The sequence below is a fragment of the Mirounga angustirostris genome, unplaced genomic scaffold (genome assembly GCF_029215605.1).
Source record: "Mirounga angustirostris isolate CCGP_5_RB_7025 unplaced genomic scaffold, mMirAng1.0.hap1 SCAF_2, whole genome shotgun sequence".
In the NCBI taxonomy this organism is placed as follows: domain Eukaryota; kingdom Metazoa; phylum Chordata; class Mammalia; order Carnivora; family Phocidae; genus Mirounga; species Mirounga angustirostris.
Window position 1 is genome coordinate 140,655,857 of NW_026991710.1, and position 24,856 is coordinate 140,680,712.

General features: G+C 35.1%; 1 protein-coding gene across 6 annotated transcripts in view; it reads left to right on the plus strand.

Moving 5' to 3' along the window:
- Positions 1-24,856, plus strand: part of TLL1 (tolloid like 1) — a 210,712-nt gene that overhangs the window by 147,069 nt on the left and 38,787 nt on the right. For all 6 annotated transcript variants that reach the window (XM_064585242.1, XM_045880178.3, XM_064585244.1 and 3 more), the window contains 6 exons: positions 4,180-4,282; positions 6,346-6,462; positions 7,667-7,812; positions 18,668-18,863; positions 20,987-21,112; positions 23,204-23,364. In XM_064585242.1, coding sequence (XP_064441312.1) covers positions 4,180-4,282; positions 6,346-6,462; positions 7,667-7,812; positions 18,668-18,863; positions 20,987-21,112; positions 23,204-23,364 — 849 coding nt within the window. The remainder of the gene's footprint in view (positions 1-4,179; positions 4,283-6,345; positions 6,463-7,666; positions 7,813-18,667; positions 18,864-20,986; positions 21,113-23,203; positions 23,365-24,856) is intronic.

A 24,856-nucleotide genomic window follows, 5' to 3' on the forward strand; every position in this document is an offset into this window, starting at 1 on the left:
ACATTATCCAATTAAATCCTTCTGATTTAACTCTGCTGAGATCAGCTTGATATTATGGCCTCCAGGGATCTGACATAAGGAAATACATTCCAACTAAGAAAGTTTAAGTAAACTAGCAATCCGAGAAGCTAGAACTTAAACCAGGCTTTCGACTCCCAATAGTAAATAGCTTCTAGTTGCAGGAAAAGATGTAATTTTTTTCCTTTAGCAGGATACAATTCGGAGCTGAACAAAAGCTTAGTGATCAATTATTCCATGAGTTGGCATTTTTTTCTGGAAAAGATATACAGTAAATACTTTTGGTTTTGCCGGTGATACAGTTTGTTTCAAATGTTCAGTTCTATTGTATTGCAAAGGCAATCATAGGCAATATGTAAAGGAATGGGTCCAACAAACCTTTCTTTACAAAAACTGGTTGAAGGCTGAATTTGACCCACAGGGTAGAGTTTACTGATCTTCTCACCTCTAGTCTTATTCCTGAGAAGAAAACTGTAGTCTCCCTAGAGATTATTAGGCTTGTCCAAACTTCTTTTGGCTGGAACCCAGAAATCTATTTTATTTTACTGCTTTTGATTCTAATATCTCTTTCTAAAGAGCCATTTAATAATATCAGTCTAATTGAAGATTTGTGTCTTCCCCATCCTCAGCACTGTAAGACCAATTCTAGTTGGTCTTTCCGTGGTGCTCATGGAATTAGTTTAGGTAGTCAGTAATGTCTTAATTGTGCTGACAATAGTTTCTTGATTATATTTTTCAGTGGAGATTTGCAGACATCCAGTCCCTTGACTATTGGTTTGCCTTTCTTCCAGATTCCGCACTTTGTGGCACTCTGCTTTACTACATAACAAAGTTTTAATAAGCAAACTCCACAGCAATTGTATCAATTTAACTTTGCAGAATAGCAACTAAGACTCATAACAGATCACAGAAAATCCTAGAATTGTTCCTTGTATCTCCTTCAATCTCATGTTCCAAGGGAGCCATGATTAATTTTAAATTGATAATGGTAAATTGATACTTACCATAAGAAATAAACATTTATATAATTGTGCCAGTTAGTTTTCATTTCATCATTCTTTTAAAAAGATGCAACGTATTTACACAAAAAAGCATAATTTAAGAGAACCAAGTATTTTCCAAGTGCTTTTGATTTGTAATTCAAGTTGATTCTGCTAGCAACCTTAGTCAAAGGCCAGCATTTTACCTCTGTGTCAGAGCCCTAAGATTTGATTTTAGAAAACCTATCTTTATTACATTTTCTGCTTCTAAAGGACTCTGTGTTTTATATTAAAGTAGGCCAGTTTTGTTCCTCCACGGTGCTTGGCGTTTAAAATAGAAGATTAAAAACAAGATAGGAAACTTTTCTGTTTAGAGTTATCCCCCTTCCAACTGTGTGTGTGTGTTTGTGTGTGTACATTCCAAACTTCAAATATTAACTACTTGTTAGCATTCCAACCACATTGTTTTAATTTTAAATACAATTTGATGATATACATACTTCCAATTTAGCTTGATTTTTTTTCCCTCATAGAAGAGGAAGTGAAACTATTTGCACACCATTATGAAACTTACCTTTAAATCCAAGAAGGAAGCCACAAAATGAGCCTTGGGGTCTACCGTTTGTGTCTGAATTCTAGTTTTGCCATCTCTGCTATAATAACTGAGTTCTTGTATGATCATACAGATTCGAATCCCTGGTGGTTGCTAAGACAGAATACAAATGCAGAATGAAACCTAAGATCAGCGGTGCCTGGGTGGCTCAGTCATCAAGCGTCTGCCTTTGACTCAGGTCATGATCTCAGGGTCCTGGGATCGAGCCCCACATTGAGCCCCACATCAAGCCCCACATTGGGCTCCCTGCTCTGCAGGAAGCCTGCTTCTCCCTTCCCCACTCTCCCTGCTTGTGTTCCCTTGCTCACTGTGTCTCTCTCTGTCAAATAAATAAATAAAATCTTAAAAAAAAAAAAAAGAAACCTAAGATCAATCAGGCAGTGGTAGTCTTCCCCATTTAAACAGGCTTAAAGTAAATACAAAATTAAGGAGAAAAAACAAAAATTATTTTCCAATGATGTTGTAAGAATAACCTAATATTACATTGGTATTCAGAGATGGAAGAGAAAACATACTGGGAACTTCAGAAAAATTGTTTAGAAACTATGCATTTTAATAATCAGGTATTGAGGATTACTGCAAAAGAAAGGAAAAAAATGGATATTGTGGAAATTTTTGTAAACATTTTTGAGAATATTTGGAATGATAAAATTAGGTGAAGGAAAAGAAAAACAAAGGAAAAAGAGAAACTATAAATAAGGTAGACAGAAATAAATAAAAATTTAATTTTATTTTTTTTAAATTTATTTATTTATTTGAGAGAGACAGAGAAGGAGAGAGAAAGAGAGGGAGCATGAGTGGGCGTGGCAGAGGGAGAGGGAGAGAGAATCTCAAGCAGGCTCCACACCCAGTGGAGTGCCCGACGCAGGGCTCGATCTCACGACCCTGAGAGCATGACCTAAGCCAAAACCAAGAGTTGGAAGCTCAACCAACTGCACCACCCAGGCACCCCAACAATTTTATTAAACAAAACCAAGTTATGCTACACAGATTGTATTACATTAAAATGCAAAACAAAACAAGTGTGCCTCTATTTTCACATCCTTGGTAGATTTCATCTCTTTGGAATCAAGAAAATATATGTTTAAAGAAAGTGAAAAAGTTTGAATTTAATGGCGAAATGTTAATGCCATTAGAAGGTACAGTTGACTTTCATTATAGTTTGATAAAGTCTTAGTTTCTATCTCTATAAAATAATTATTTACAGGGGCAATTATAACTAGCTTTGGTGTACAGTTCCACTGATGACCATTGTTGTTACTGAGATGCAGGACGCCAGGAGGAATATTTATTGTTATGTTGTATCTTCATTCTCATAAGAAGTAAGCTAGTTAAGGATTGATTTGCCCTAATTAGTACTTATGGTTCTGTTAAGTATTGAGTTCAAGAAAGGGGAGAAGTATATGTTTTCTACACAAAAATGGTAGCACTCTTCTGGAATATGGATTCAGTATTGATGGATTATATATATATTTTACTCAGTTCTTGAGCTTGAGAGTTCTCTTAAATATAAATTCAGATTTGTATTTTGTTACCAAAGGATTCTTTAAATATTGTTACAATCTATAGTTTTATATTAGAAGCATTTATTTAAATACTCATAATTTGTTGCTTTGGACCAAAGTCCATTGCAGCTTTCAGAGTAAAAAAAGGTTCACCTCACACCTTAAGCACCTTAGATATTTTAAGCAGGATGAGTTTTTGAATATTAAAAAAACTATTTTCCAAATGAATTTTACTTCAGATAGATATATTTCTCATGCTAGTTTGGCTCTACTTTTGGTGTAATCAAGTAGAAAAAGAGTTAATTATTTGAAAAATAAAGTCTTTTTATAAAGCAGTAAGAAAATTGTCTTTCCTGGAGTTGTTCTTGAATTATCTGAATTATCTTAACAAAAAGCAGCATCATTTCAAGACAAAGTACAGAATAAGGGGTCATGTGTAAGATCTTATAACTTGAGAGGTCCTTGAGTATATATTCTTGGATCTAGAGAAGCATAGTGACATCTGTCTTTGATTATAGTTACATGGATAAATTCAAATTTTAGAGCTGTATTTAAAACATTTCAGCATACACAATGATATTATGTTCTTGGAATATGGCACGTGGTGGTAATTTTTAATATAATTATACACGTCTGACTGGTTGTCTTTGAAATAAATCATTAAAAAGAAGACATTCATGGCAAAATCAGAATTTCTCATGGTTTAAGTCCTGTTTATCTTAAAAAATTCAAAATAAACTCTTTGAATAAAGATTTCTGTTGGTTTCACAATTGTTTAAATTACCTTTATCGAAACTTTGCTTTAATTGCTAAAATGTTTAGTTTAACTCCTGACATAGTGCTCCTATATTGTCAAACATTAATGAGAACGAGAAGAAATTTTCTTTTTTTGAAGTGTTTGCTAAGAAAAAATATTAAGGGAATACTAACAGAAAAAGAAAAAAAAGAATTAGCTATGAATCTGTATTCATAGTAGTCCTGGGTTCCTTATCTCCAGGAATCAAATTACCGTGTGCAGTTAATAATCATTTTACTTTTTGTGTCATTTTGCTCCAATTTGCAGATTGTTTTAAATTTTACCACAATGGACCTATACAAAAGCAGTTTGTGCTGGTATGACTACATTGAAGTGAGAGATGGGTACTGGAGGAAATCACCTCTCCTTGGTAAGAGACTCTTTACCTCCCTTGTGGCCATACATCTAGTTTGTCCTTGAAAGTAGATTCTTTCAAGAGTCATCTTAGACTTCAAAATGTATGTGGCCCGCATCTTAATTTTTATTATACTCTTTTCAACCACAGCAAAATGCAGACAGATAAATAGAGAGATTGATTTTAAACTAGCTTAAATTATGAGGAAATACTTGGATCTGAATGTAATGATTGAGAATAGCCTCCAAATATATTTTTAATTTGATAAATCATCACTTTTGTGAGAAAACCAGATAAATAATGTGGGTGCACATGTCTGTGTTCTGTTTTGTTGGCTAAGAGAGTAGAGTGTGAGCCACTAGGTCCATGTTTGGTAGCTGATTTCTTCTGCCACCCACGTTAGCTCTCACTGTGGACGTCACGGTTGTGCTTCTCAGAGAGTTTTTGTGGCTGAGAAGAGGCATTTGTCCTTTGTGTCATAAACTGTAGCTCAGATTTGGTGCTCACAAAAGTCTGCTGCCAACGTTTAACCACAGACCACACCATTAACTTGCATGAGGCACTTTACTGTTGCCCTCTGTTTTACTTAAAGGTGAGAGCTGTTGTGAGCATCTACTTTAATATTGAATTTTTTTTGAAATGGCAACTTTTCCTTTATTTTTAGAGGTAGCTTTGCTCAGTTGTGCCTATGTGCCATACAGTTCTTTTTATCTTAATGTCCAAAACCCGCTGAATGGACACTGTTGTATTAAAAGTCTTAGGTCCAAGACATATAGAGATGTTTAAAAATAAGAAAAAAAAATAGTGTTGAACGAATGTGGTAAGTCAGGTTGAAGAAAACATTGTCTTGAACACTGCATTTCTTGGCCTAGGTGAAGCAATCTGTAACATATGTGTATGTGTTCCAAAGAAAACATTTCATTAAATTCATATTGAAGAACCAAATCTAAAGCTAAATAGTGGAGCGCATTTCTTTTAGAACGCCAGCAACATTACATGCTTCGGCATATAGTGGGCCAACAGACTGCTTCAGTCTGGTCATCGTTTTCATGTGGAAAATTTTCCCCACTACTTCCCCTGAGACCTGTTCCTTGAAGTGTACCTGTCAGACAGGCAGCATCAGGATCACTTGTTAGAGGGGTAGAAATCCAGGCTCCATTCCATACTTTCTGAATTAGAGACTGTATTTAACAGACTCCCTGGCATTTCATATGCACATTACAGTTTAAGAAACATTGCTCCTCTTTCGCGTGCCCTTAATTTACTTTGCCATTTAGGAAGACGGTTCACCTGTTGCCTGTTAGTATGAATTTGTTTGAAGTCGATGACCATTTTTCATATACTGAAGCTACGTATGATAGCACTGCCAGGGGCATGCAGAAATGGATGGCAATGTATTATTGTTGGTAAAATTATTTCATGTGGATATGCAGATTTAGCCATTTTCTCATATATGGAAATTCAAAGCACAGTGGAGACACACAGGTAGCCAATATATGTTTATGGGAGGTTGACCGACTACACAACAGATTATGACTTTGTACATGGGATGGAATGTATGCAGGAGTGTAAGACCCCCAGAGCAGCATGTGAGTCTCCCCGGTGGGTCATCGTCGAACCCCACAGGACAGAGAACTCCGCTTTGGGCTGAGACACATCGTTAACCAAGCTACTTCTCTGCAAGGACTGGTCTGACAATTGGAGCCGGTTTCTCAGGATCGCCTGTACTTTTTTCTGTTCTCTATGGAAGAATATTCCCTACCTTGATGTATCATGTGACCTTTTACAAATATGTCTTTAGCACTAGCTGTTTCTTAATTCTGTAGACAATGATATTGACGTCAGGCTGTTAATCTGAGAATGGTATGTTCCAATATTTTATAAATAGATACGAAGACATTCTTTTATTTATCCACCTATGTTAAGTAAATACTAGGCATACTTATAGTTCTAGTTACTCCAGATAGAGTATAGGAACCAAATCGGGTTTTATATATATAATTTGTGGCTCATGTGGAAAGCAATTAGAATATAGAGTCATATTTAGGAGTCTCTCTGTATTCTTTTATTTCTTTTAGGTAGATTCTGTGGGGACAAGTTGCCTGAAGTTCTTACCTCTACAGACAGCAGAATGTGGATTGAGTTTCGTAGCAGCAGTAACTGGGTGGGAAAAGGCTTTGCAGCTGTCTATGAAGGCAAGTCCCATTCAGTTTTAGAGATTACTTCCCCTTAAGTCTCTTAGCAGAAATGTCCTTTCTCTCAATTTCATTAGAATGATATTGTAACCACATTTAATTATGAAGTTTCCTAAATCTGTGTTATAATATTCACAAAAATGAATTTTTTACAAAAGTACCCGGTAAAGTTAAATTGCAAGAAGAGCCTCTTTCCTGGTACCAGTGACCTAGTAACATATAAATGTATGTAGGGATGTGTGTGGGGGGGTGTATGGAAATGGCACAAAAGCTCTTAAATTTCCATTGTTTCCATGATCATTAAAATGTCATGAAGAAATTATGATTTTTTTCTTTGTACTAAATTTGTGTTTATTTGGTGCCTATACTGCTGAAATTCTCTGTTACAGGAAACTGCACAGAAAGTACTTGTGCACATTTCTGGAGCATGCTTTGTCTAAGTGAGGGAGGCAGCATTCAAGGGAGACTTTACTAGCTGCTTTGTTCTATACTTCTCTGAAACGACAAGTTTCAGAGAACAACAGCTGGCATTGTGTGTCCTGGCCTTAAAAATCGCCCCCCCCTTTTTTTTTTGCCAGGTTGTGGGCAGAAGAGACCCTTCTTGCACCTACCTCTGCTAGCACAAGAGCTTAGGTAATTTAGAAGGCAGGAGATTTCTGCTTCCCTTAAACTTTTAAGTAAACGGAAGCATTTTGTTGTAGAGATTAGCTGTACGGCCGTGAAGGGGATTATTTGGATGGAGCCACAGATGTTGAGCACGTGATGCTAGCTCACGTTGCCAGAGGCCCAGAGAGTTCTGTGGAGCGTCTCTCTTGATCAGCTATTTTACCTGAGCTCAAAAGACTGTAAGAACCAGCTCAGGGACTCATGTAGAATATGATAGAATATTCTACTGCATAGAATACATTTACAAAATCTCAAACGGTTTTTAGAAGTTAAAAAAAATACTGTTTTTTTGTAAAGATGTAAAGAAACTGTGATAAAAAAAATCATATATTCCCGTGCTATTATCTAAATTTTATAGTTAACTGACTAGGTTTTTACCCATCTAAATATTTACAGCAGTATAGCCAGCCAACTTTGATTTTTTATAGCCAGTCTTTATGTACTCAGCTACAGGCACTGAACTAAAATGGTATCTCAGAAGAAAATGAAAATGAAATGTCAGGTCTAGGTTTATTTATTTGCTTATTTTCGCCCTCAGCGATCTGTGGAGGTGAGATACGTAAAAATGAAGGACAGATTCAGTCTCCTAATTATCCTGATGACTACAGACCGATGAAGGAATGCGTGTGGAAAATAACAGTGTCAGAAGACTACTTTGTTGGATTGACCTTTCAGGCCTTTGAGGTAAAGTCTTTCAGGCACCCTTCACGGAACATATCCTCCATAAATGACAGTGCCATTTAAGGGGATCCTCATTAAATAACCAAAGAACCAGAGAATCAGCTTTTTAATCAGCAAAGAAGCAAAGGATTGCCTATAAAATGTAACATCAAGAGTGAAAGAGGTTTTTTTTTCCTTCTTCTTCTTTCCTCTTGTTGCAGACATTTTCAAGAAGATTAAAGTGAGTTTACATTATCTGTGCTATTTGAATTAGAATGTTTGAAGTACCGACAATAGTTTCTTTGGAGAAATGCACAGGCTTGTTTCACAAGACTGCTTGAAGAGTCCATTAAAATAATAGAACTTTTATTTCTCTTCTAAACCAAGAGGTTAAAAGGTAGACCATCATGTTGTTGTTGTTGTTGTTATTGTTGTTGTTATAGAGAAAATCCATATTTCACCTTTTCACCATTATGCAGAAAACTGTTTATATCAGAAATAGAGATTTAAGTGTTTTTAGCTTTCGATTTCATCAAAAATACATATCAGGGAGGAGATCAGCACCAACATTACATTATTAGATGAAGGCACAATAAACCAAAGGTTAGTCAGAATTCTGGAGCAAAGTCTGGGTCCAAAACTACCAAGCTGGCTAATGAGTCATTTTAGTGGGGCTGGGGGAACTGAGCTAGGGATTGGAAGCCAAGAGATGGAGGACTTTGTCGTGAATTCCACAGCATGTTTAAATCGAAGAATCAGTCTAGAAATTGAGAGCCCACTGATGAAATGGGAAGGAATGATGAGATGGTGGTGGTAGGTTCATCTCCAGATGCCATAACGAGATTATTTCTTCATTGATTAGAAGGCTGATTCTCTGTCCAAGCAATCAGAAGGCAGTGCCAGGGTATGCTCATTCCTGAGTGCAATGCGTGTGCTGGTGTCTCAGTCCCCAGAGCAGAAACATCAGGGGGAATCCAGGCATTACCATAAGCCCAGAGAATCTCTCACCTTCACGTGCAAGCTGTGTGATATACTTATCTCCACCCCTTTGCATATGCCATTTAATTTCCCAGACATACGGCCTTTTAGCATGAAAAAATTGTCTTCTCTTATATGATCATGATGTTGTGTTATATGCTCCTGATCATTTTGCATTTTTGGAAACCTTGGTTCTTGAGATTATTTGATTCATGTTTGAATTTTGTTATTTTACCGGATCAATAATATTGCAAACATTATTCAAATAGACCACCTTATTGTTAACAGTGAATTAAAACTGGATAGGATTCACTTGCTATTTAGACCAAAATAACTGGTTCAGTGAAAAATTATCTACCTAATGCCTGCATTACCTGTATTTTGTGATGTTGCCCAAATGATTAAGAAATGAACTGTCTTTCAATATATAATTCAATTTTTTATGAAATTCTCCTATTACATAAGTGATGTCAGAGAATGCATCTAAAACTAAATTCCATGAATCTAAAAACTGAGATACAATCCCTGAGATGCAGAAGGCTTAGTTGGTTTGCAGTTTTTTCTTTAATGCCAATATATCACAGTGATATTCTTCAAAAATAAGGTAGTGAAAGGACAGGTAGGAAAGATTTAATCTCAGGCACTTAGAACCATGCCTGACAGAGAGTAGTAGCTTAATAAATATTTGTTGATTGAGCAAGTGATTGAGATTTGGGATTGGGGAAAGGTCATGCCATGTTTGGCTGACAGTACATTTTAACTGTTATCTCTAGGTTCCTGTCCTTTCTTCATCTTGCTCTGTTTCCTTATGTTTCTTCCTCCTTTGTTCATATACTGGACATATGTAAATGTCTGATACGTCTCTCATCTTCAGATGACCAGAACCAAACCTTTGATTGTCTTGTCCTACTCACTAACTCACTCTTCTTCAGTCTTCCAGATTTCAGTATTTACTATTTTGGTATGTCACTATTTACTCAAGAACGAGCCCTGATTCCACCTTTTCTCTTAAACCCTGAGGCCAATCAGTTAACATATTCCATTTGCTTTCTCTTCAACAATGCCCCATACATGACCACTTTATCCCAACTTTGTGGACACTACTATGTTCCCACTGCTGCTCCTTCTCTTGGAACTTGGTGAGAATGTCACCTCTCTACTCTTGCCCTGCATATCCTGATCCACAGCAGCCAGAGAGATACTTTTACAATGTAAGTTAGATCATAACACGATGCTTAAATTCTTTTGGGTGGGGGGAGCACCTGCGTGCTCAGTCGGCTAGGTTGATTTTGGCTCAGGTCATGATCTCAGGGTTGTGAGATCGAGCCCCACATCAGGCCCTGTGCTCAGCAGGGAGTCTGCTTGAAATTCTCTCTATCCCTCTCTCTTTCTCCCTTTGCCCCTCCCACTTTATGTGCTCTCTCTCTCTCTCTCTAAAATAAATAAATAAATCTTAAAAAAAATTCTTTCAGGGGTTTTCTATCACACCTAAAATAAAGCCCAGACTCAGTGATCCTGGACCAAGGCAACCCACGATTGGTCCCAAGCTCCTTCTCACTCCCTCTGAGCTAATCTCTTTGGTCTTCTTTCTCTTCCTTGGAAATACCAAGTTTACTCGATCTTATAGCATTTGTCACTGATGCTCTTCTACCTCTAAATGTATGCTTTTATTCCTCTCATTTCATTTGGATCTCTGCTTCACCATTGCCTCCTTAAAAATCCTTGCCTGGTAACTCTATTTTAAATATATTCTTACCTACAATTGTCTATAAACCATTATTCTGTTTTAATTTATTGCACTTACGACTACTGGAATTTATGTTATGGATCTGTTCATTTACATGGTTGCTGTCTCACTAAAAATGATCACCACCAAAGGGTAGGAATCTTAACCTATCTTGTTGGTCACCATATTTCCAACACCACTAGATGCATGATTAATACATGATGGTGGGGGGGGGGAATGAAAGAATGGATGGATTATAGGTAAGGGAGTGTGAGAGTACGTGATGATTGGTGGGTAGAAATTAATATATCCTTCCTTTATCAAAGATACATAAATTTCTATGCAGAAGGAAACAAGCCCAGATAGCTAAGAAAAGTTTAGATTATGTAGGACCTGATATGCCTTATGGCTCAATTTAGATAGATCCTTGGTTCTAAGAAATTCAGAAGTGACAAAGAATTTAGAGATGTTCTAATGTATCATCTAAATCTTCTAGATGAGAGAAATGAACTTATGCCATTAACCTAGTATCATATAAGCAAGCACTAAACCAGCATCAAAATCCAGGTATAATCAATATTCTTTATTCATAGATTCTGTATCTACAAACTTACATACTAACTAAAATTTATTTGTAACCCCCAAATCAATACTCACCACGCTTTCTGGGTCATTCATGGACATGCACAGAACTGCAAAATATTTGAGTCATCTGACATTCACATCCCCAGCTATGATGTGAATGTGCCTTATGGAGAAAATGTATGTGTTAAATAAACATTGTTCAGGCATGCATTATAATGCAGTTGGCTGTGAGTTGTATTAATGAATTGGCAACATATATTAAGGTGTCTTTAAACGGAAACACACATAAAACAAGGTTATGTATTGATTGGTTGACAAAAGATTTGTGATCAGAAGCTCACAAGAACGTAATTCTCTATTTTCCCAGAAGCAATGAATCAGTAATTACTAATTCAGTGTTTTCAGCAACTTTATAGAACTTAACTACCATGAATATTGAGAATCAACTGTGTATGTATTTTTAGTTTGTTCTAGTGGTCATTAAGTGATTTTTTCATTTAGTTGATTTGTATCTGTTTATATCAATTTATTTTTATTTACATATTTTTAATCTTTAGCTTTTACATTTTATTTTGAAGATGTATAATTAAAAAAAAGTCCTCACCACTTCTCAGCATTTTGTGGTCTTGTCTGACAAAACAGTTTTTATTCATTGTTATCAGTCTTTACCTTTATTCAAAAACTGTTTCTATTTTTGTAACCGTTTATTCTCTCTGTTACACTCTCCCCTTTCAGATAAAAAGGGCCTTAAGACAAATTTGTCCATCATTTTTGTTGAACTCTACCGTAAAGAACTTAATAGTTATCTGTTATTTATACCTTTCTGTGAATTTATGTGGTGACTTTATCTCTTCTCATGCTACTTAGATTTTAATGTGAGTACAGAAAGAAAATCTGAACAAGCGTCTTTGTTAATGAATTTCAGGTATCTTTGAACAGGAAAGGATACTATTTAGAGGTCAATAGAGTTCTGATACATCTGTAATTACACCCTTTGGGAACCTTTTTCTTCTCTAGTAGTTACTGGCGCATTGCTTCTTAAGGCCGATACTGCAGTGGATTTGTACATGGAGGTAGATCATGTCAGAAATCATTTTGGAGTTATTTGTAAAGAAACCTCTATATTACTGTTTTGCTTGAGCACTTTCAGGCTGCAGAAATACAGAAGAGAAAAAGTTTGGGAGACTGGAAATGTTTATAGTAACAACTTCAAAGAAATGTCAATAAAGCAGAAAAGAAGTGAAATAAACCCAGAGCTTACTTATGTTTACATTGAAATCCCCACATACATTAACTTAAGTGGGATTAAGTTTGAGGTACTTGTCAGCCTTTCTACACACTCTGATTTCATTATACTTCCTTTATGAAAATCACAAATGTTTAATAGTCTTACCCATCATTACTGCAAGCTGCACAATTGTAAACTATGTACAAAAGTTCTTATCTTGATACTTTGAGGATTGCCTGACTAAAAGTAACCCTTTAATTCCTTTAAATATTTTATATTGTTTAAGTTAAGTAGTCTTTTAAATGAACTAGGAAGCCAAGACAAAGAGATCTTAATTAGTTAACATTTTCTGTTTGCCATTGACTGTTTTTGGATGTTTGGCTAAGAATATATATACCAGGGGCGCCTGGGTGGCTCAGTCGTTAAGCCTCTGCCTTCGGCTCGGGTCATGATCCCAGGGTCCTGGGATCGAGCCCCGCCTCGGGCTCCTGCTCAGCGAGAAGACTGCTTCTCCCTCTCCCACTCCCCCTGCTTGTGTTCCCTCTCTCGCTGTGTCTCTCTCTGTCAAATAAATAAATAAAATCTTAATATATATATATATATATATATATATATATATATATATATATATATATATACCAGTTGATGACTTAAAAGAGAATTAAGTAGCTCTTCAGATTTATGGTTTAGGCTATAGTTCTACTCTGAAAGATTAGCATGTGTTCATTTAAATAAACTTGCCCAAGGTCACACAGTTCATAATTAGTAGCATTGTGACTGAAATCAATTCCATGGCCTCTGCACTCTTGAACCCAGGTCCTGGTAGCAGAGAGAGGCATCTATATTCTCTCATACTATTAATTCTTTCCCTTTATAACTATCTTCATTTGTGCATTCGTGTTGTTTAATCATCATATGTTTGTCAGTCAGGGACATGTCTGCTTTATTCACCACTGCTTATACAGTGTCAATTGTATATATTCTGGCAATAATAAGTTTTCAGTGAATATTTATTAAATTTAAGAGTGATGTAAAAGTAACTGTCATGAAAGAAAAAACTCAAATGATAGCATTAAAAAACTCAAGTCACGTGAAAATAGACCTAACCCAGACTCATGATTTTCATTGTCACATGGTTGAATGTATATATTTTCTCTCTGATTTTGAGCTGTAATGATCTATGTGTTAATATTAATATTAAATAGTAATACTAAAATAATATTAAATAATGAAATATTAAATATGATAGTAACAAATTTTAAAATAATGTTCTATTATTAAGCTTTTCTCCTTTTTTACAAAATTCTTTTTGTTAATAGCATTATGTCTTAGACTTTGCTGGATTTTTCCCATTATTAAATTTAATTTATTTTTTTATCATTTTAACAAGTGTATAAGTAGTAGTATACATATGGGGATTCCACACAGATACGGAAATTCCCCAAATTAATTTTTAATGATGAATGCTAATCTACAGTGTGTTTTAGTCATACTTTTCTTGAACATTTTTTCCTCCAAAGCAAAAAATAATGATTTTAGCTTTGTTCCCTGTGTATACAATTTTAAATTATATTATTTGTAGAAGTTTAATCATTTATGTAGTTGATTACATTAATTATATTTTAAAACTACATTCTAACAGTCATAGGAGAGGGTTGTTTTCATTATTATAGTAAAATAAAAAAAAATTAAAGTGTACAGTTCAGTAATGTTAAGTATATCCACATTGTGCAACCGGTCTCCAAAACTCTTTTCAACTTGCAAAACTGAAACTTTATACCCAAAACAACTCTCCTTTCTCCTCTACCCCCAACCCCTGGCAACCACTTTTCTACTTTCTGTCACTATGAATTTGACTACTCTAGATACCTCATGTGAGTGGAATCATTCAGTTCTTGCCTTTTTGTGAATGGCTTATTTCACTCAGTGTAATATCCTCCAGGTTCATCCGTGTTGTGGCACATGAAAGGATCTCCTTCCTTTTTAAGGCTGAAGAACATTCCATTGCATGTATATTTGACATTTTGTTGATTCATCCATTGATGGACATTTGGATTGTTTCTACCTTTGATTATTGTGAATAATGCTGGTAGGACCAAGAAGGTACAAATATCTCTTTCAGACCCCGCTTTCAGTTTTTTAGATTTATACCCCAAAGTGGGATTGTTGAATCAAATGGAGAATTTTTCAATCTATTTTTAGTTTTTCACAGAGTACGGGAGAGCTTTTATTGAAATCATTGTCTAGAAAGTTTGGACTTTTCAGAGCTTTTTACAAATAACTAGGTAGATGTTTTTGTAATATTTATTTGGAAATTTGATTATAAAATGAAGGCAAAGTGTACGAATGAACCCTAAGTCTGGGCATGGTCCCTTCTTTTTGCCACAAATCTCTGCACTAGTTTGCAGTTTTAGAATGAGAGGCTATTGTAGGTTGCATTTAATTGATTTTAGTTCTTGCTAAATAAACATCACTCAGCTTTTCCATGCTTCTTTTCTAACCTGCCGGTAAAGGCATGAGCTCCACATAGTAATGAAATGTAATATTAATCCCTTCTGGCTAATCTTTGTACTCATTCTTCCTTTTTTGTATGTTTGAATGTACTTGCTATATCATTTAAATTTCAGTTTCCTAAAAACTGTTCAGAGCTTATTATCAGTTTTGTTGTGTTCTATATGTACATATTAGGTCTGTTTACATTACAATAAACTTGCCACATTTGTATATGGTTTATGCTCTGATTATCTTAAAGTCTGTAATAAATCAGCATCATCATTATCAAAATGTATTTATTATATGTGTAATTGTGCATGACATTGCATTCAGTTTCCAGATATGAACTGTGTCCATGTTGTAACTCAAGAAGAAACTGCCTTTTCTTTTTTTGTTTTTATAAATCATTGACTTTGGTGTTCTTTTTTCTCATGGAGCTTACTGGCAAAACACCAATGGACTTACCCACTTTTTTTTTTTAACATTTTATTTATTTATTTGAGAGAGATAGAGAGAGCACAAGCAGAGGGGAGGGGAAGAGGGAGAAGCAGACTCCCTGCCAAGCAGGGAGCCCAGTGTGGGACTCGATCCCAGGACCCTGGGATCATGACCTGAGCTAAAGGCAGATGCTTAACTGACTGAGCCACCCAGGTGCCCGATTGACCATTTTTTAGCTTCAATCAGATTTATTTCTATCTATTCTGTATATTAATTTATGAAGTAATTGATATAGCTGGAGAAAATGTTACATAAATGACATAATTAAAAGAACTCAAACTTTCATTTGTGTAGATGTAGTTGAAGAGGTATAATTATAATTAACACCAATAGATTCATTGTGCTCTCATTGTAATTAGATCTAATGCAGTTAAACTGAAAAATGTAAAGATCATTGAGGTCATTGATAATATATCTAGGAGTGTTGTAAAATGACAATGCATTTCTAAATATCACAAATTCATATATATGAGGTACATTTTATTTTCTAGACAGTTGAACAACTGTGGCATTTACTTTGTGAAAATACAGTATAAGGTTCTGTTGAGTTACCCCTAACACAAAATGCATGATATTTAATATGTAAGTAATTCATAATTCATAAATAGGTACCAGTAGAATTAATCTTAAAACTGGCCATTTTTGTGCATTTTATCCATGAAATATTTACACTTTATCATTTAAAATATTTAAACCTCTAATTTTTTACTAAGTAACCAGCAAATATACAGGTACTTTAAATTAAAATTTAAAGAGATCTATTATATACCTGTTAAAAGAACAGAGTGAGTTTTATGTACAGGGAAATATCCATTATCCTATTTCTTTTTAACCACTGAAGAAATACAGATTTTTTGGTTTCATTTTTGGTAGTGTCTATCTTGTTTACATCCTTGTTAATATAGTAATTTTTGAAAGCCATTATCTCCTCAAAATAATAATTAAAAAACCCTTTCTAATTAGCCGCCTTATTTTCTATTCTAGTATGGCTTATAATATAAACCAATTTTATTTTTCTTAGTTGACCTATGAAAAGCAGCTTCTTTCTTTATTGTGTATTCTCACTTCCTTTCTTCTTCTAATTCATTCTTTTTCCCTTTTCTTCCAAAATGATTCCTGAGTTAGGAGCAGTTCATTCTGTGCTGCTCAGGTAGGTGAGGAGAACTTGCTGAGAGCTTTTGCTATTTTCTACAGTTTGTCACTAGTTCAGTGTTGCTTATTCTTTTATCAAGTCTATACCTGGAGAGTCTGGGATATTATTTTATGTGTCCCCTTGACCGGAGAAAGGCCTTTGGCCATCTGGACATGTTCTCCTATTGATAGAGAACTCTGATTTTGAAAGGAGTGTATTAAAGGCTGAGAGAAGACAGCATATAATATAGCTGGGCAGATTGGCCTTGTCATCCCTGGTGACTAAGTTGTTAGTGTCACTGCTTGCTCTCCCAGGCCACCTCTCCATTTAAACAGCTGTAGTCTTAAAAATATGCTTTAAAAATGAGATACTTTTTATAGTGAACATTTTCCCATTCTTTCCCCAAATTCCACACACAAAGAGAATACGTTTTTAGGAAAAAAACAAGATTTGTATATCAAACCCAATGAGTACCTACTGACGGTATAATTTAAAATGATAACCTTCACTTCCCCACTTCTCATACTTCTCATGTTGTTTCACTTTATATTTTTCCAGAGAATTTATTGGTTGCTAATATTTTATGATTTCATGATTTATCCTGTTTGCTATCCCTTTGCTCTCTATCCCTCGGTAGCATGTAAGGTCCAGGAGGGTGAGGCTCTGTTATTTTGCTAAAGGATGCACACCAAGCAGTGAGGAGAGTGCCTAGCATAGAATAGGCACTGAGTATTTGTTGAAGGAGTGAATGAGTCCTGATTTGTGGTTGGGAAAAGGGAAGCAGGAAATGGAGTAATTAGTTCTGATCTAATCTGTCCTTCAAACTCTGTTGTTTTCTATTTGTCCTTATGCTATCTAATTTGAAGATTATCATTTGTAATGTATTGACAAATCATGAAATGGATTCTTCAAGGGGCGCCTGGATGGCTCAGTCATTAAGTATCTGCCTTCGGCTCAGGTCATGATCCCAGGGTCCTGGGATCCAGCCCCACATCGGGCTCCCTGCTCCGCGGGGAGCCTGCTTCTCCCTCTCCCACTCCCCCTGCTTGTGTTCCCTCTCTCACTGTCTCTCTCTCTCTGTCAAAAAATAAATAAATAAATAAAAAGAAATAGATTTTTGAACCAACTGTACCAGCAGTTTCGTCCAATCAGGTCATGGTTCCATGGAATGAATGTACTCTCTGACATTCATTTTTTTTTTTTTAAATACAGAATTCCATAAATTAGTGAATTATATGTTGAATGTGAGTTGACAAGATGTGATACTTTTCACCGTTTATTAATTTTAGATGCCTGTGTTTTCTAGCTTTAAATATCTAATAAGTAGTTAACTTATTAAGAATTTGGGGCTGATACCCATTTTCTGTGGGAAAAAAGTAAGAATTTTATTTAGAAATTGTTTTATAATTTGAAAAAATTTGTAAATTTTGGTTTGTTGTTTTTAGAAGTTTGGAGCCAAAACATAGGTCCATGAACATGAAGTTCTTCATAAAGTTTTATAGCCCTGAACTTTTATTTGCAATTAGTTGCTTAAGGAAAGAGATTGAGTTCTTGCAGGTTATATGGGTTAAGAGGAGTGTGTTGGGGTAAGTGGGGTCACCTGAACAGCCATATTACCTTGAGAAAGGAATAGGCAGTGCTGATTCTACATACAGTAGTCTATCTACAGCTATGCTGACTATGGGTAAAGAATTTCATAGCCTAGGAAGTATGTAATTTTATATTATCAAATTTTCCTTTAGAAAGAGATTTAAAACTTTAAACAGTGCAATATTTATCAACAGAATTTGAATCAAGCTTCTCTGTGACTAAGATAACAGTTTTATTGATGAACTATCAGCAATTTTTATGTTTCAGAGCAAATTATACATTGCTTATAGAACATCTCGTCCAGATTTTTAATGATAATTTTAAGTTTGGATTTTTTAAACTCTTTTTTCCAAAGGATTACAACTTGCATTCTAATTTTTTTTAAAGGCAGTTAACTTCTGTTGATTGTGATGCATGTGGATGCACTGTTCCATAGATTTTTGTCTCTCTCTCTGTCTACCAGAAAAATAGGCCCTTTATTCATGGGGCATAGATATTGCCATGCACACTCACAAGAAAAGCTCTCCTTCGGTGTCACTCGTTATATGACCCTGTCAGTCCCATGGCACTGAGAACACATAATACTCTTTCTACAAAAATTGTTTTATCTATTAATTAGATGTATCTTCCCATACTTTTATTGTTGCAGATTGAAAGACATGACAACTGTGCCTATGACTACCTAGAAGTTCGAGATGGAGCCAGTGAAAATAGCCCTTTGATAGGGCGTTTCTGTGGTTATGATAAACCTGAAGATATCAGATCTACCTCCAATACCTTGTGGATGAAATTTGTTTCTGATGGAACTGTGAACAAGGCAGGGTTTGCTGCCAATTTCTTTAAAGGTAATTTGAAGTCATTTAAAGTGTGAGATTTTCTTTGTTAGGGATAAATGTGATATTTAACATTAAGTTAAGAGAGAACTACAGTAAAGTTATACTGGAAGTTAAGAATGCACTGTGCATAAGGGATATTTGAATGATTTTTAATGGTAACAGGTTATTGGTAAAATACTGGAATTTGGAACTTTGTAGCACAGAGTAAGAACTCCATTAGGATATCCTACCATCCATTTTTATGAAATACTCAAAAAGGCAAAATCCAGAAAGGGAATTTAGACAGGGAGAAAGCATTTGGAATGTAATAAACATAAGATTCGTAACCAGAAGAAGTCATTCATCAATTTATTTCCAGGTGACAGCATTTCTAAGCCACCTTATAGAGAATAATGTTCCACCACATTGGAAATAATGTATGGCCTCCTTAGCAGAATATTCTTATACCTAAAATGCCTTTTTGACAAAGAATTATTATTGATCGGCTTTAATTTTAAATTACATAACCAAATTTTAGTATATTTTCATGTCCCATATTTGGTGTGCATTGCTGAGGTAAAAAGAACCATTTTATTTATTTATTTTTAAAGGTTTATTTATTTATTTGAGAGAGAGAGAGAGAGGGTGTGGAGGGAAGAGAGCGAGAGTCTCAAGTAGACTCCATGCTGAGCATGGAACCCAATGCAGGGCTCGATCTCAGGACCCTTAGCCAACTGCACCACACAGGCACCCCAAAAGAAAGCCATTTTAGTACAAATAACATCAAATTTGCATTTAGAAAATTCATAGGCACTTAACATTAAGTGTGTCATTGTAAAATAAGACTATGGACTCTGAGAAACAAACTGAGGGTTCTAGAGGGGAGGGGGCTGGGGGGATGGGTTAGCCTGGTGATGGGTATTAAAGAGGGCACGTACTGAATGGAGCACTGGGTGTTATATGCAAACACTGAATCATGGAACACTACATCAAAAACTAATGATGTAGTGTATGGTGATTAACATAACATAATAAAAAAAACTCTTTTATGGGGAGAAAAAACAGAATTTTCTCTACACTGATTTTTATAGAATAAATGATGGATTGAGTTGTGTATGTCAAAATTTACTGTGATTAATAGCCCAACACTTTCGTTATTTAAAGAACAGTATAATGGATTTTCCCTGAGAATTACTTAGGTATTCACCGTATGATTTGAAAGGCAGAGAACCCTGGTACTTTTACTAGATGCATTTGAAATATTTATTAAAATGTACATCTACATGCATTAGTTCTGTAGTATTTTATAGTAGAAGAAACATACCATCAAGAGTCCCCTCTGTGATGCTTATATATTTGGTTATTAAAAATGTTTGGAGTTTGGCCAGTGCAGAATTTCTCCAGAGAATATTGTTTGCTATTTTCTCAACTCACACTAGGTTATTCATGGGGATTGAGATTAGGGAATACATTGTCATATATGTTGTTATTTAATAGCATATATTTTTCATACATATTTATTTTTCATATATACTTTTTATGTTTCCACATATAATAAAATAGTGTGTTTATTTATAAAATATGGAATTTTTATATTTCCTGGATCAATATGTCTATATAAAAAATACTGAATACTTTAAATTTAAGGAGGTCCAGTAGGTTTCAGAATTTTCTTTCAGTTTATATTCACCATAAGCTGTTTCTTAATAATGGCATTTCTTTAAAAGCATTTTTCTGGATATCTAGCAAACTATACTATGAAATCAACAAGTGAAGCTGCTTTTTCAATAAGTTTTTCTATTTTATTCTGGACATTCTCTATGTTGTAAGAATTCCCTTGACCTTGAAATTAGAAAAAAAAGAAACCTCACATACCTGTCAGAGATAAGATGATCTTCAGTTGGCATTGCTATTAAGTTTTTAGTCCTTCTCTTGGTTCTTATACAATTCTTAGATTGAAGTGACGTGAATTCTGGTATGCCTTCTATCAAGGGCTTGCAAATCAATCATTCCTGCTACTTTGTTGAAGAAATCAGTTGTCTTTGTTTCATCCAGAGTTATTAAGTGTCATATTTTCAGAAAATCTTACAGCTTAGTATGTAAAACACAATACTCTATCTGGTTGTTCTCTACCCCTTGCGCCATCTTTGTAGAGGAAGATGAGTGTGCCAAACCTGACCGGGGAGCCTGTGAGCAGCGATGTCTGAACACACTGGGCAGTTATCAGTGTGCATGTGAGCCCGGCTATGAGCTGGGACCTGACAAGAGGAGCTGTGAAGGTAGGGTTGCATCTGCACGTGGAGCTCCCTGCATGAACCTGCACCCCCCAGCCCCCCGCCCCCACCACCAATGCCCCATTCTTCTTTCTTTAATACCTCTCATTCTCTTTCCCTCTGTCTGCCTCTGTCCATGCCTTTCCTCTACAGTAACCTCTTTCCTCAACTGATAAGATGCAGTTTGTAGTCATAGTTAACGTGAAACGTTGCCTGGGTGCTTGTGATAGAATCAGTCATTTGCTCCTTTGGTTACCAGGCCACCTTGTTTATTATATCTCTATTTCTATGCATTTCTCCCCCCCTTTTGCTCTCTCTATAATCTATATCATCTCTCTCTCTATTTCTATTTTTATCTCTGTCTAGATCTAGATTTTTACCCATCCATCCATCATTTATTTTTACCTTTTCTTAGCATAGTTTATGGGTACGTCTCCCTTACTAAAGTACAGAATCCTGAATCTGAATTATTTTTGTACCTCTAGCTTCTAGCACAAACATAAAGCAGGAGCTAAATGTGTTTTATTAATAAATGCTTCGTAAACAAAGAGATTTTGCTATGTTTTCTCCATTTCCTCTGCACATTCTAAGATGATATTTCTTGAAAATGTTTTGTTACCATGTCTTATGATCTCTTCCTTCAGAATTTAAAACTGCTTCTTTTTTTCCCCCTCAATTCCCCTGCTCCACTCTATTTCAGGCCCCATACTTAAGTTACAAAATAAATGGACTGATCTTCCTTCCTCTGTTTTATTCCTCCTTTACTCATAACTCTCTCAACATTATCTGCCAAAATCATCTTCATAGAACTTGTAGCAGTTTAACATTACTTATAGTTATGTATTTATTAAGTTTACTTTTGGTGGTTCCCACAAAAATGTAAATGTAAGCTCCCTGAAAATGAGCACCTTGTTCTCTACTGTATCTGTCATACAGGACATAACGGTGGCAAAGGTGGCAGACTTATTTGCTTAATGATTAAATGCCATACCCTTAACTGACCTAAATAAAAAAGTCAGAGACTCTATGTTTCTTCTTAAAAGTTTAAACTTTTCTCTTTGGCAGAAGTCTCCATTATATCTATTAAACTACTAATCTGCTCTCTGTACTAGAATAAAATAGCCACAGTTATGAAGGCAATGTAGTATCTTTATAACAGAGAACATTGTCTACCAGACAATAATAAAGTAGCATGGTGATTAGCTCTGTGCAGTGCCTAAAAATAGTTATTTTACTTTATAATAACTCACCAAAAAGTGGTAAATGTGAAAATACAGGTAGTTTTTACAATACATTTATAAATACAGTAATGTACATACATAAATAGATACACATACACACACACATACACGCACATATATATACACAAAGGCAATTAAAATTAAGAGACCAGTTACTTTAGGTAACTCTCGACTCTCTAGGAATTAATTACAAACCTTGTACAATATAGGTTCTCTTTCCTTAACTTGCTTTGGATATCCTTATTTTGCTAATTTCATTAACAATAAGGAAGAGAAGTAACATTTTAAATAGCACCCCTTTTAAATAGATCATTCAAAGGGGAAAGAAAACAGTTGTTAAGTGGAGTTTTCGAATAATAAAATGACCTATTTACTCTAGTTTATTTTGCTTACTAGCTCAGGTAACTCCAAGAGTTGCTTATCTTGGGGAAAAAGAATTTGAAGAAATAAGCAGTTAATTTTGGTCTCACTACATTGGACTATATTGTGCTTTATGCTTACCTTTCTATGAATTCTCCTAACAACCATATGGTGTAGATATTATTATACCCATTTAAAAGATAAGACAACTGACACCGGTTTTCTTTATATTGCTTCTCCAACTTTAAAGTGATCTGAAATGCTACACCCATAATTTGCTTGGGTCCAAAGCTACGAATTAACACCTTATGAATGGGATTAGATAATTAAAATAGTTGTACTAAAAACTAAGGAACAGTGACTTCAGCTTTCTAGATTTTGAAAAATTTGGAAGATGGTTGAAATTTAATGCTGAGATATTTGGTTATCAATGGAAAGGTGCTAAGAAGGGGATGACTCTGTTAGAGGAAAACCTTGTCACTTTCTTTCCTTCTAGCGGCTTGTGGCGGACTTCTTACCAAGCTTAATGGCACCATAACCACCCCAGGCTGGCCCAAGGAGTATCCTCCTAATAAAAACTGCGTGTGGCAGGTGGTTGCACCAACCCAATACAGAATTTCTATGAAGTTTGAGTTTTTTGAATTGGAGGGCAATGAAGTAAGTGAATAATAAATACAATTTTTTTCTATTGTGTTTTGGGAACCTCTGAAGACAAACTGGTAAACGGAAGGAAGGGAGGAAGGAAGGATGGAAGGAAGGAAGGGAGGGAGGGAGGGAGGGAGGAAGGAAGGAAGGAAGGGAGGGAGGGAGGGAGGGAGGAAGGAAGGAAGGAAGGAAGAATGGATTGATTTCAGTAGCACAATCATATAGATGTTACACTCTTTCTTTGCTGTACTGTTCATTTCTACAACTGCTTGTAATTCCTGTTGGCATTGGATGATATTTTAGACTATTTCTGGGAGATTGAAAATTACCCAGAAGGAGTTTTACTTAGTGTATTAATATACAGCAATTTCTTGATTTATGAAAGAACTATGAAAAAATTAGGGTAGCTTCATGTCACAGAGACTTTTCTAAAAAAAAATCAATTAGTCGGTCAAAATTAATCTCAACAAAGATGCATTTAATTGACACTATCTTTCCTTTATAAAATATAACTTATTATAATGAAGGTCCAGTTTTCTGCCAGGTGACCACATTTAAACAAGTGAAGTCATTTATTTGAGAATTCCTATGAGCTAGTGCACACACAAAATTCAAATGGAATGTCAAGCCTAGAAGTGAGAACTTTCAGAACGGTGTCCTTTGTATGATTGGTCAACATTGGCCCAATTTCAGTTTTGTTTGAGCTTTCCTACTTTCTTTTCTTTTCTTATTCTAATTTCTGTATCCTTTCTTCCAATGACTTCTGTGCTTATTTTAAAATGCACATGATTTAAAACTTCTAAGTATGAGAAAATTAACTCAAAAATTATTTTGTCTCTGATATATATCTGTTGAACACTTGTAAAAAAGTGAAAAAACAAATATAATATATCTATGCTCCTGAGCAATAATTGTTGGTAATATTTGTGAATTTTATACCATTATGTTGTGTCTGTATATGTATCTTTGCTTATTCCCCCCCCTACTTTTCTTTACCTCTTTTTAATGACTTTTTTTTTTCTCTTAATTCTGCCTATCATAGTCAAGGCACTTATGTGCATTTTTTTTTAGTGCTACTAATGGCTTTGAGGTAAAAAGAAATTGCTGACTTTTGTGTTTCCTTAAAGGACATTAAAGTCTAAAATGTGACCAACTTATATATTTCAGAGAATTATACAATTTCAGAGCTCAGTGGACCTTTTGAGATTCTCCTTACATCATGTGTTAAGTTTTATGATGGCAAAAGCTGCAATTTATTTCTAACATACTTTGCCCACATGAAACACCATTATCCTTTAATAATTACCTGAAATTTAGAGAAATATTGAAATGACGAAAATATTTTTATAGCATTTTTAGAAAAGTTTTCATAGGAGCAAACTTTTTTGAATATGGTAATCTCCCTACCAGTTCTGTGATTTGACATGAACTTGGTGTTGAATGACTCCTACTCTCTCCATTTTCCCTAAAGCAGTCAGCTGTGACTGATATGACATATTGATTC